This window comes from Gobio gobio (assembly GCF_949357685.1).
Source record: "Gobio gobio genome assembly, chromosome: 2".
Taxonomy (NCBI): domain Eukaryota; kingdom Metazoa; phylum Chordata; class Actinopteri; order Cypriniformes; family Gobionidae; genus Gobio; species Gobio gobio.
The window spans coordinates 66,098,853-66,108,970 of NC_137098.1; the positions used below are offsets into that span (position 1 = coordinate 66,098,853).

Consider the following 10,118-nt stretch of genomic DNA (forward strand, 5'->3'; position numbering starts at 1 on the left):
CTGGACTCACAAACGCTTGCTTGCCGTAGACCATGAATCATCACAGTTCCTCTCTTTCCGCTCAGATCTCGAAGATCGTGGAGACGCTGAACACACAGATGCAGTCGAAGGGGCGGGAGCTGACGGAATACCGCGAGCGCTACAACATCCGGTTAGTCGGAGAGGACGACAAACAGGGCAAAGCGGACGCCAGTCAAGCCAAAGAGAGCGAGGGCGGAGGCGGGTCTAAAGGTGGCGCTGGAGTGCTCGTCTCGTAGGGGATCGCTTCTTTAAATGCTGCTTAGAAACCGCCGGCGCTTTAATGTTTGCGGAGAGACTGAGTTGGCATGTTTCTATTTAGTCTTAACAGATGCCAGTCGTAAAGAGAGTGAAAGTCTCGGATTTCATGCACATTTTGTACATTCATAATATTGGAGCATAAAACACACCTTGAACATTCACCGCAGTTCACATTAGCAAAATTAAGTCGTTTCTATGGAAGCTTGTTCCCGCCACTGAATAGCGAATACATTGAATTGCGACCTTCATCTCACAATTTTATGTCGTTAAAACTTGCATTGCAAGAAAAAGTCAATTTGCGGGATATAAAGTCACAATTGTACGTTTATATTGTGAGGAAAAAAAGTCGCAGTGAAATAGTTTTATTCCGTGGCGGAAACCAGGTTGCATTCATTCAGTGTGGTTTCTCTGTTTTCACTGATGTTTTCTCCTCACACACATTCATCAAACATGTTTGGTCCATCGATGTGCCATGTCTACATGGACTGTGTGAATTCACTCAGAATCAGCATGACTTTCACTGTCTTCTGCTCTTGGAGGAAGTGATGATTAGTGGTTGTTGCAGAATGAGATGAGCGCGTGTCGAGGCGTGGATCTCTGACTGTCGACCGCAGCTCCACTCCTTCATTTATCATGTCACGACTGTACGCCTGTGGACGAAGCCTTTTTATGTTCGTTTTGTTTGTGTGGTTGTTTTGGTTATTGAATTAAAAATACAAAGTTGAGCAAGATCTGTTCACAGTGTTGCGTGTTCTGTTTGTCACTAAATTCACACACTTGTTGGTGCAAAATACAAAAGGTGTGTGTGTATTGCTGTTCAACATCAGTTAGTAACAAAATAGTGTAAAATAAAATGACGTGTATGTTAAAGTACAATAGTAATACGTCTTTGTATACAAATATTTTGCTATTATTATTCAAATTGACTGGGTTTTTAAAAACTACAGTGAATATAGTTGTGGACTGGGACATTATTGCTGCTAAAAAGAGGTTTAGTCCACTTAAACAATGTGTTTGTTTCTTATTAGATTAAATTATATATATTGTTTATATTATTTTTGACTAAATAGCACATTTACTGTTGGTCGGCGAATTTTCGCGGTTGAAATCCAGTCATTATAATAAGAATCCACGAAAAAAGATTTTGTTAATGTGACCGCACATTTAGACGTTTTATGTCCCAAATGTGTATTATGTGCAAAAAAAAACATCTTAATTTTTTGTTTCAAGATCAAATTTGAAATGGGTTTGAGTTGTTTATGTATATTTTAACTAACTGACGATAAAACTGCCTCGCGGATTGACAGTGAAAAAAAACGGTCGGTTTTTAAATAACCATTTATTTCAATAGAGACGAAATATTATAATGGTAACTGTTTTCATGGAATATTTTACAATACAGAACTATTACCATATTTATATAGCATGTGCGTGACACAATGTATATTACTTAATCTTTTTTTTTTAATATTATTGTATATTATTATTATTGTGGCGGTTGGTCAATAGAGGGCGTTAGGGTGACGCCTTCCCTGAGCCACACACAAAACATAATTATTATAAATTATATAGATGTGATATAATATAATCTGTGCAAAATATATGTTTTTCCTATGATATTTTTGCCTGTATACATGTCTCAATTTCAGTTTTGAAAGGAGGCGGGTTTATGGAGCCGTTTAGCCAATCGATGTGAACATGTTGACGACATGACATAAAATGTAGCCAATCAGCGTCCTCATATCTTATCCGAGATGATCGTTTATTTAATCGCCCCCAGAGCCGTAATCCGGACCCCTCAAGCAAATCAGCGTCTCACCTGCAAAGTTTTGATGGATGACTACTGTAATCAAGGTAAATAATGATTACATACAGCAGTCATACATATTATTAATCCGACACAAATCGTGTGTGTGCGCGCTCTCTGCGTACTGATAGCTAACTTATTGCACGAGCGCATTTCAGTATGGTCACATGTCTGGGCAGTGTAAGTTATATATAATGGATATTCGCTGCAGAAGCGTATTTTTATAGGAGTTTGCGAGGGTTAGTGGTGTTTATGTACAGTAAGTTACATATCAAACACTCGAGCACAGACACGAACACACACTCCGACACAGGGGCGATGTCCTCAACTGTTCACCGCGGACGTCAACCCTCTTTAACTTTCATCATGTTTTTATCACTCTATGGTTTTTATGTTTAATTTGTGTTTTGTTGTGTTTAATAATTGTGAACGTATCCGTATAGATTTGCAGTCTGGTCGAGGCTGGATAGTGGTGTGATGGCATCCCCATGTGGTCATGTTTGGTATTAATGCGTGTATATATTTAAGAAAAAATTGTTATATTTATATATAATGTAAATTATATACATATATATACAGTGTATACATGCAAATAGTTCTGAAATATTAACATGAATGTGTGTATTTACATATACATAATAACTATACACAGCATATATTATGTAAGATCGAGGCAAATTCTGTGGCACAGCCCTAATAAGGCTTTCCGGAATCTCGTATTTATCAAAATAAATTAAAAAGGCATTTTCGACGAGGATGGGATTCGAACCCACGCGTGCAGAGCACAATGGATTAGCAGTCCATCGCCTTAACCACTCGGCCACCTCGTCGCTTGCGTCCACATACATCAACGTAACCCCTTTGATCTCTCTTTTAGGCGATAACGCATCCGTTTTCGACGCCTGATGAGTTTTTACTGACTTTTTTTTCTGGTTGCTAATATAACAGGGAATGTTTATGAAATAGAAACCATCGCACACACGTATACCAGAACACATTTAGAGAGCCGAGCCCGTGCTCGGGTGTTTACGGTAACCGGAACGGCCAGCACGCATGCGCAGTGTGTGCTGCTCTTCACGAACGCGTTTCTCTCCTGCTTGTTTACAGGCGTCTAACGGGCGTCTTTTCGCATGCATCCAAACATGCACGTTCATTCCCCGCGCAATCTGACCTGCACTACATCTTCCTGCAAGTCAATGCGATGTGCATGAGGGCTGCATAGCTGGACCCTGGCTAACCCTAGGCGATCTGCTGTACACCACTGGAGAACATTTCTTTAACATTCACTAAAAGGTACCAGTGATTGTAATGCATTTCTCTAAAAAATGCTCAGTGTTTAAGGTGGTGCTCAGTGCCCTTCTCATTGTTGCACTGTTGCAGCTTTTATATCTGTCTTTCCTTTCAAAATTGCATGGCAAACAGCAGCGCTACAAGTATTCTGAGCTGTTCGGATCCAAAAAGACCGCAAACCAGGCTGAGAAGAACCCCCGACGGGAACACCTCAGATACTCTTTATCCACAGGCGGTATCTTCGATGGGAGCGGACAGTATCGCGTGTATAAGAACCTGATCAAAAGTGACTTCTCGACCAATCAGAAGCCAGGAGCGGATCCCAGGTCGCACCATCTGGCGTTGGCCACGCATACGACCATCAACAACCTTCACCATTTGAACTCTTTGCTGGAGCGCTGGCAGAATCCTCTGTCCATAGCGATATTCGCCCACGGGCAAGATGTCAAGTTTGCGACGGCCTTCGTCTACGCGCTCAGCCTGTTCTGCCCTCAGGTCCAAGCGCTGGTGGACTTCCACCTGGTCTGCCTTTCCGGAGAAACGGCCAGTTTTCCAGAGCAGGATCGCGAGCACTTTGCCGGCCTCGAGGAGAAGGGCTGTCCCGGTATCTTCGCCAAGCTCGAATCCCACAGAGACAAGTTTAAGAACTACGCCATCGCCAGCAACGTCTCCTACCCCAACAACCTCCTCCGCAACGTGGCCCGCAGCGGCACAGACGCGGCCTACATCCTGGTCCTCGACGTCGACATGATCCCCAGTGCCAATCTGCACCACCAGTTTGTGACCATGTTGATGAGACGCGAGCCAGCTGTGGACGAGGTCCTGGTGCTGCCCGCTTTCGAGATCAGACACACCCGCAAAATGCCGTCCTCGAAGCCGGAGCTGGTGCAGCTCTATCAGGTGGGAGAGGTGCGGCCGTTCTACGATGAACTCTGCCCTCGCTGTCAGGCTCCCACCAACTACTCCCAGTGGATCAACATGGCCATTAAAAGCTCCGGGCCGCTGGAGGTGGCGTACTCCATAAACTGGGCCGATCCGTGGGAGCCCTTCTACATCGGCGCTCGATCGGTTCCTCTCTACGATGAGAACTTCAGGCAGTACGGCTTCAACCGCATCAGTCAGGTGAGCGGGCGCGCACACAATCAGCTGGCTACATGTGAACTCATGCTACATTAATCATGGTGTTTTTTTGAAAATATTCACACGTCATACAACGTATGTATCTTTTTTTCACATTAATCTACACTTCATACACCAGGGGTGGGTGTATATATATATATATATGAGACTACGTTAAACATATTTTTCGTGTTCCCATTTGCTCAAATAGCAAGAGAAAAGACACACTAACATAATAGTGCTTGAATGAAAAACTCCCACTCGTCCTGGAAAACCTGGAAAATTGATGACAAATTTTCCAGTCCTGGAAAATTAGAGAAAATGTAAAATGTCCTGGAAAATCTTGTTGTTGTCTGGGAAAATTCTTTAAAAAAAAGTTATTTCTTTAGCCGAGTATAAAGAGTTTATCGCTGGCCCAAACAATTAGTTGCAGAAGCACATGTTCAGGAATGCTGAGTTTGATACGTGTGAGGAGTATTTTGAATAATGATGTTTAGTCTTGCTAATGCTATAACTGCTCAAATGTATGCAGTGAATGTTAACTCGTAAGCTGCTACCTAATCACATCATTTTGATATAAAGTCAGAATTGTGTGTTATAAAGTCAGAATTGCAAGATATAGTCAGAATTGCGTGACATAAACTCGCAAGTCTTTTCTTCACAATTTACTTTTTTGTGCAGTTGCGAGTTTATATCTTGCAAGTCTGACTTCTTTTCTCAGAATTGTGAGATCTAAACTGCAATTGCAAGTTATAAAGTCAAATTCTGAGGAAAAAAGAATTAAGACAATTTTCGCGTTTATATCACAAATATGTAAACTCGCAATTGCGAGAGAGTCAGAATAGCGAGATAAAAAGTCACAATTACCTTTTCTTTCTATTCTGTGGAGTAAACAAGCTTCCATAGTCATAATGTATGATTAAGAGCTCATATTGAACAATGCTGGATTGTTAAAGGGGTGGTAAAACACATTCTTTTGAAGGCTTGACTGTGTTTGTGGGGTGCACTGTAACGTGTTCATGCTTCGTTTAAAAAAAAAATTGCCTTATTTTTCATATATTTGACCTTTATTCTACACTGCTCTGTCCCTCCTTGTAAAACGGTCTGATGCTTTCCGGGTTGTATGAAGCCAGTCCCTCAAAAATACGCAATGGGCTCTGATTGGTTAGCTGGCCCAGTGTGTTGTGATTCGCTAACCGCCTAGTACACGTTTGTCGGAAATGTCACGCCCCTTACCGGAGGCTGTGCTTTGGTCAGTGTTAGAAACAACGGCGTCAATAAAACCACACCAATCTGAGCCCGAATCAGACCCAGAACATTTGAGTGAAGATGATCGAGCAGAACCTGTTCAGTCCTCAAGAGTAAAGTACAATGTACAACCTATTACAGGAAAACACATCGATGAAAAATAAATCAGACTTACAGGTTGTGGCCCGTAAACAGATTCTGTTTGTAAATCCAGCTTTCAGGACAAGCCGTTGTGCATATCCTGTATTGAACTCGCAACGTTTGTTTGATGTCTCATCAAATGCTTCCGCAGATTTGTAGCACTTCACCTCAGCATTACAAACGTCGACAACGCGCCGGAAGCCGCCATTTAAGCACTGAATGAATGACGCGCCTCTCGTAGGCCTGTCGCAATAATCAATATATCGCTATAACGCACAGTCAGTGTTGGTGGTAACGAGTTACAAAATAACGGATTACAGTAACGATTGTACTTTTTTGGATAACAAAGTAAAGTAACGCATTACACTAAAAATATTGGTAACTACACTACTTTACTAGACTATAGGAACGCGCTTTCCTGCGTTACTCAAGCCGTGTTTGCCTGTGTGTAAAGATCTGATATATTTAAGTGCTGCGTGCACCCTTGCCATAGATCAGTGTTTCCCAACCAAGATGCCGTCTGACAAGAGCAGGGGTGCCGTGTAAAAGTCCTTCAAATTCTCTCTTTGTAAACTTTGTTCAAAGATTTTGTGTGTGCACTCATCCGAAAGCGCGCACACGTCTCACAGCGCGCAAATATTGAGTTTTCTTTCAAGTTTTGCTCTTGAACAACGAACAAACTCACACAAAAACTATGTCAACATGCCCATCTTGATGAGTATCCTAGCAGACATAGTCTGAATATGATGACGCATATCCGAGCATTAGGTCTTAAAGGGGCAGTAGCCTTTACTGCTGTCTTTTTAATGTCAAACAACAAAAGACAAGGACATCACTCACTGCCCTTGGTTGAATAGATTTTGTAAAAAAAATAATAGGATTAATCTTTAATTTATACAGTCAAATATGCATTGTTATATTTTACATTTTATCAATTTCTGTACCTGAAAACTAATGTTAGATGTACCTGAAAAACCTGATTATTTTATTAGTGTCTTTGCTCAATAGTGTTTATTTTTGCTGCTGCTTGTATTTAAATTATTTGTTTTTATTATTTTCTTTATCTTTATTTGACAGTACTCCTTTTTTCCCTGAACATAGCAAATACTGAACCGTACCGAAACTATGTGAGGGGGTGCCACAAAATGTTGAACATTTTCAAAGGGTGCCATGACTGAAAAAAGGTTGGGGAAACACTGCCATAGAGACATATGATGTTTGTCCATATATCTACACGGTAAATTAAGAAATGGGAAAGTAAAGTAATAAGTAGTGAAGTTACTTTTCAAATACAGTAACTAGTAAAGTAATCCCATTACAATTTACAGATGTAACTAGTAACTAATTACTTTTTTTGAGTAATTACCCCAACACTGCACAATATATGTACATGACCTCAATAATTTTTTGTGATGCAATATATCGCCCATTATGTTTACATGATAATGAATGTCACCAACATTTTGCTCGATTGTGCCCTCATCTTGTATGTTTTCCGTGACGGAGGCGGAAGTGGTTCTCATACACAGATCGGTTATCGACAGGTGAAAAAAAGCCGCCATTTGAGGCGTTATAGTGTTTTCCTGACAACTACTGTCAGTTTGGAAGAATAAGCCCAAATGGACTCGATTTCAAAGCCGCAATCCCCTGATCCGCTGCACATATAAATGTCAACGCATAATGACGAGTGTTAAAGCCGCTTCACAAGGGATAATGTTTATTTACTATTTATCCATTTTTTTTTTTTTTTATTTAGGATAATATATTTTTTACCCTCAATTTCCATGATCTAAAGAATTAAAAGGTCATTTGAAAGTGTGTCGGTCAACTTGCATTATTATGCTGATATATTAGGATTATATATTCAGTGGCATAAAATAGTCTTGAAATGACAATAATATCGTTTATGGCAATTATTTCTGGGACGATATATCGCGAAACAAAAAGTAGTTATCGTGACTGGCCCAGCCTCTCGCTCCTTTGTAACATTACGCAAGGCCAATAAGAGGGTGACATCTTGCGGAGAAGACTAGTAATTAGATTTACGTTAATCTTATGTTCAATGTCTGCGGAAACGAATATGAAAAAAATCGAATCGTGGCCTTGAATCGACCACATTTTAAAAAACGATTAATCGAGAAAAAAAAAAAAAAAAAAAAAAAAAAAAAAAAAAAAAATTGCCCAGCCCTGCTTCTAACACATCAACTTTGAGGACAAAATGTTCACTTGCTGCCTAATATATCCCACCCACTAACAGGTGATAAAGAGCTAATCAGTGTTATTCACTGGTCATAATGTTATCCTGACCAGTGTGTGTGTATTTATACTAGAACCAGTGTGACTTGAAAACCTTTTTATGGTGCAAAATATGATTGTATTTTCTTCATTCGCTCATTAGCTCAGTTACTCACCCTCTCTCTCTGCAGGCCTGCGAGCTTCACGTCTCCGGTTACCGGTTCTCCGTGCTGAGCAATGCGTTTGTGGTGCACAAAGGCTTTAAGGTCCAGGGGGAGTTTCACAGCCGAAAGGACGAGGAGAACCGCAAGAACCGCGTCCTCTTCCGCAGCTTCAAAGAGAGCCTGAAGGACAAGTATCCCAACTCTCCTCGCCACTGCTGAGAAAACACACACACACACATCTTCCAGACTTCATGAAGAACTGAACCCAAGAACCTGTTTGAGTTCCCACCCATTTCAACACTTAAACTGCACTGTAACCAGAGAATGCGCATACTTTTATTTATAAGATGAAGACGTGATCCGTCATGCTTTTAAAGACACTAAAATAAATGTATTTATAAGGTTTTGTTTTCAATGTGTGATGCCTTTTGGATTCTGAGAGCAAGATACAAGTTCATTATTTATTTGATTTTAATGCTATGTTCCATCTCACTTTTCTGAGGAGTCCTCCATATTTTAACGTGAGCTGAGAAATGTTCTGACCGTTCGTCACACTATTAATAGAGAAGATGTTGTGACTGTTCGAGTTACTGACGAGACGTCTCGTAAAGACCCGGAGATTAGTCGTAAAGCTATTAACATATTAAGGTCGATAGGCCACCTTTATGCTAATAACGGCTCCAAAGACCCTGATTATAATACAGAGTCTGAAAATCATATTAGTGTTTTAATTATATCTGACTTGTGGATTAGGGGTAGATGACAATTAAGCGACATTAGATTAATGCAGGAAGTGTAGTGACTGTAGGATGAACAAGCAATACTGTGTGTGTGTGTGTGTCACTGATATCAACATGAACGGTAAGAGGTTTGACGCTGAATGAGGCTCGTGTGTATTGTCCTGTTTGTTTTGTTTTCTTGCCTGATATCAGTTTCCATTAGAGATATTATTTTGCCGATTAATTTGTGTCCTAATAGCTCATTTTGGTTGCCCTGATATTGTTGTGTAGTATTGACAGCATGAATGTGGTGACGTTTGAACACTGGAAACTTTATTGTGATACTGAAGAGAAAATGACTTTTATAAAATTGTGACATGGAGTGAAGTAATTCTTTGATTATAAGGAACTAAGACCCGTTCACTCCAGCAGCGATAACTCTCGTCCACACCAGCGGATGATATCGTTCTGCGCGCCTGTCGCTTTAAATGCAGGATTGATTCTGATTGGCTGTTTTTATCATGCTGGATAAAATCGTTCTAAAAAAGTGCGATGTTTTCTCGACGTCGTTATTGTTATAACGGTGGTTTGAACGCTATTTTTGGAACTATATCTTATCGTCCCTGCTGTGAACGGGCCTTAGCACGGTTTTTGTTATTGTTGAATGACAAATGAGTTCTTTTGTTATTATTATTGATACTGACTTGTTCGTTTTGTATCTTGTTACATAAATCTACAACATTTGTGTTGGTGGTGATCTTTGAGATTCTGTTTCTTTCTGACTATCATATAGCGGGTATATTATTGCACATGATCATTTTCTGCTGTTTTCAACATCAGTTCTCAACTGGTTGTAGGATCATTGTCGGCAAGAGAAAAACTAAGCTAAATAAAATATAACAATATAAGTATGCATAATTCAATTAGAAAACACTTTTTTTTTTGTCAATAACCGTGCATTCAAACTCGGTCAAATGATCAAATGGTGTTTTGGCACAAATGCATAGAAACGAGTGAATTCAATAGATGACAACATGGACATGCGTATGCTAACACATTAATGAAATTATAGGTGAAGTAATCAATTTCTGAGAATCATTGTTGGTATTCAAATTC

The 10,118-nt window shown here is 40.1% G+C and overlaps 2 protein-coding genes across 2 annotated transcripts in view; both read left to right on the forward strand.

The window, feature by feature from the left end:
* The window catches only part of pfdn2 (prefoldin subunit 2), a 6,665-nt gene extending 5,655 nt beyond the window's left edge, over positions 1-1,010 (forward strand). Inside the window, exon 4 of the mRNA XM_079810880.1 lies at positions 66-1,010. Within this exon, the coding sequence (XP_079667006.1) occupies positions 66-257 (192 nt within the window). The 3' untranslated portion in view covers positions 258-1,010. The remainder of the gene's footprint in view (positions 1-65) is intronic.
* Positions 1,011-3,135: 2,125 nt separating this feature from the next.
* Positions 3,136-9,765, forward strand: b4gat1 (beta-1,4-glucuronyltransferase 1). The gene is made up of 2 exons (XM_079810881.1): positions 3,136-4,498; positions 8,311-9,765. The coding sequence occupies exons 1-2, from the start codon at positions 3,395-3,397 to the stop codon at positions 8,500-8,502; spliced, it is 1,296 nt and encodes a 431-aa protein (XP_079667007.1). The 5' UTR covers positions 3,136-3,394; the 3' UTR covers positions 8,503-9,765.
* Positions 9,766-10,118: the final 353 nt, after the last annotated feature.

Bases quoted from the DNA above. Each gene is read 5' to 3' on its own strand.
- b4gat1 (XM_079810881.1), top strand. From the start codon at position 3,395: ATGCATTTCTCTAAAAAATGCTCAGTGTTTAAGGTGGTGCTCAGTGCC. The intron at 4,499-8,310 runs GTGAGCGGGCGC...CTCTCTCTGCAG, and splicing joins GCTTCAACCGCATCAGTCAG to GCCTGCGAGCTTCACGTCTC.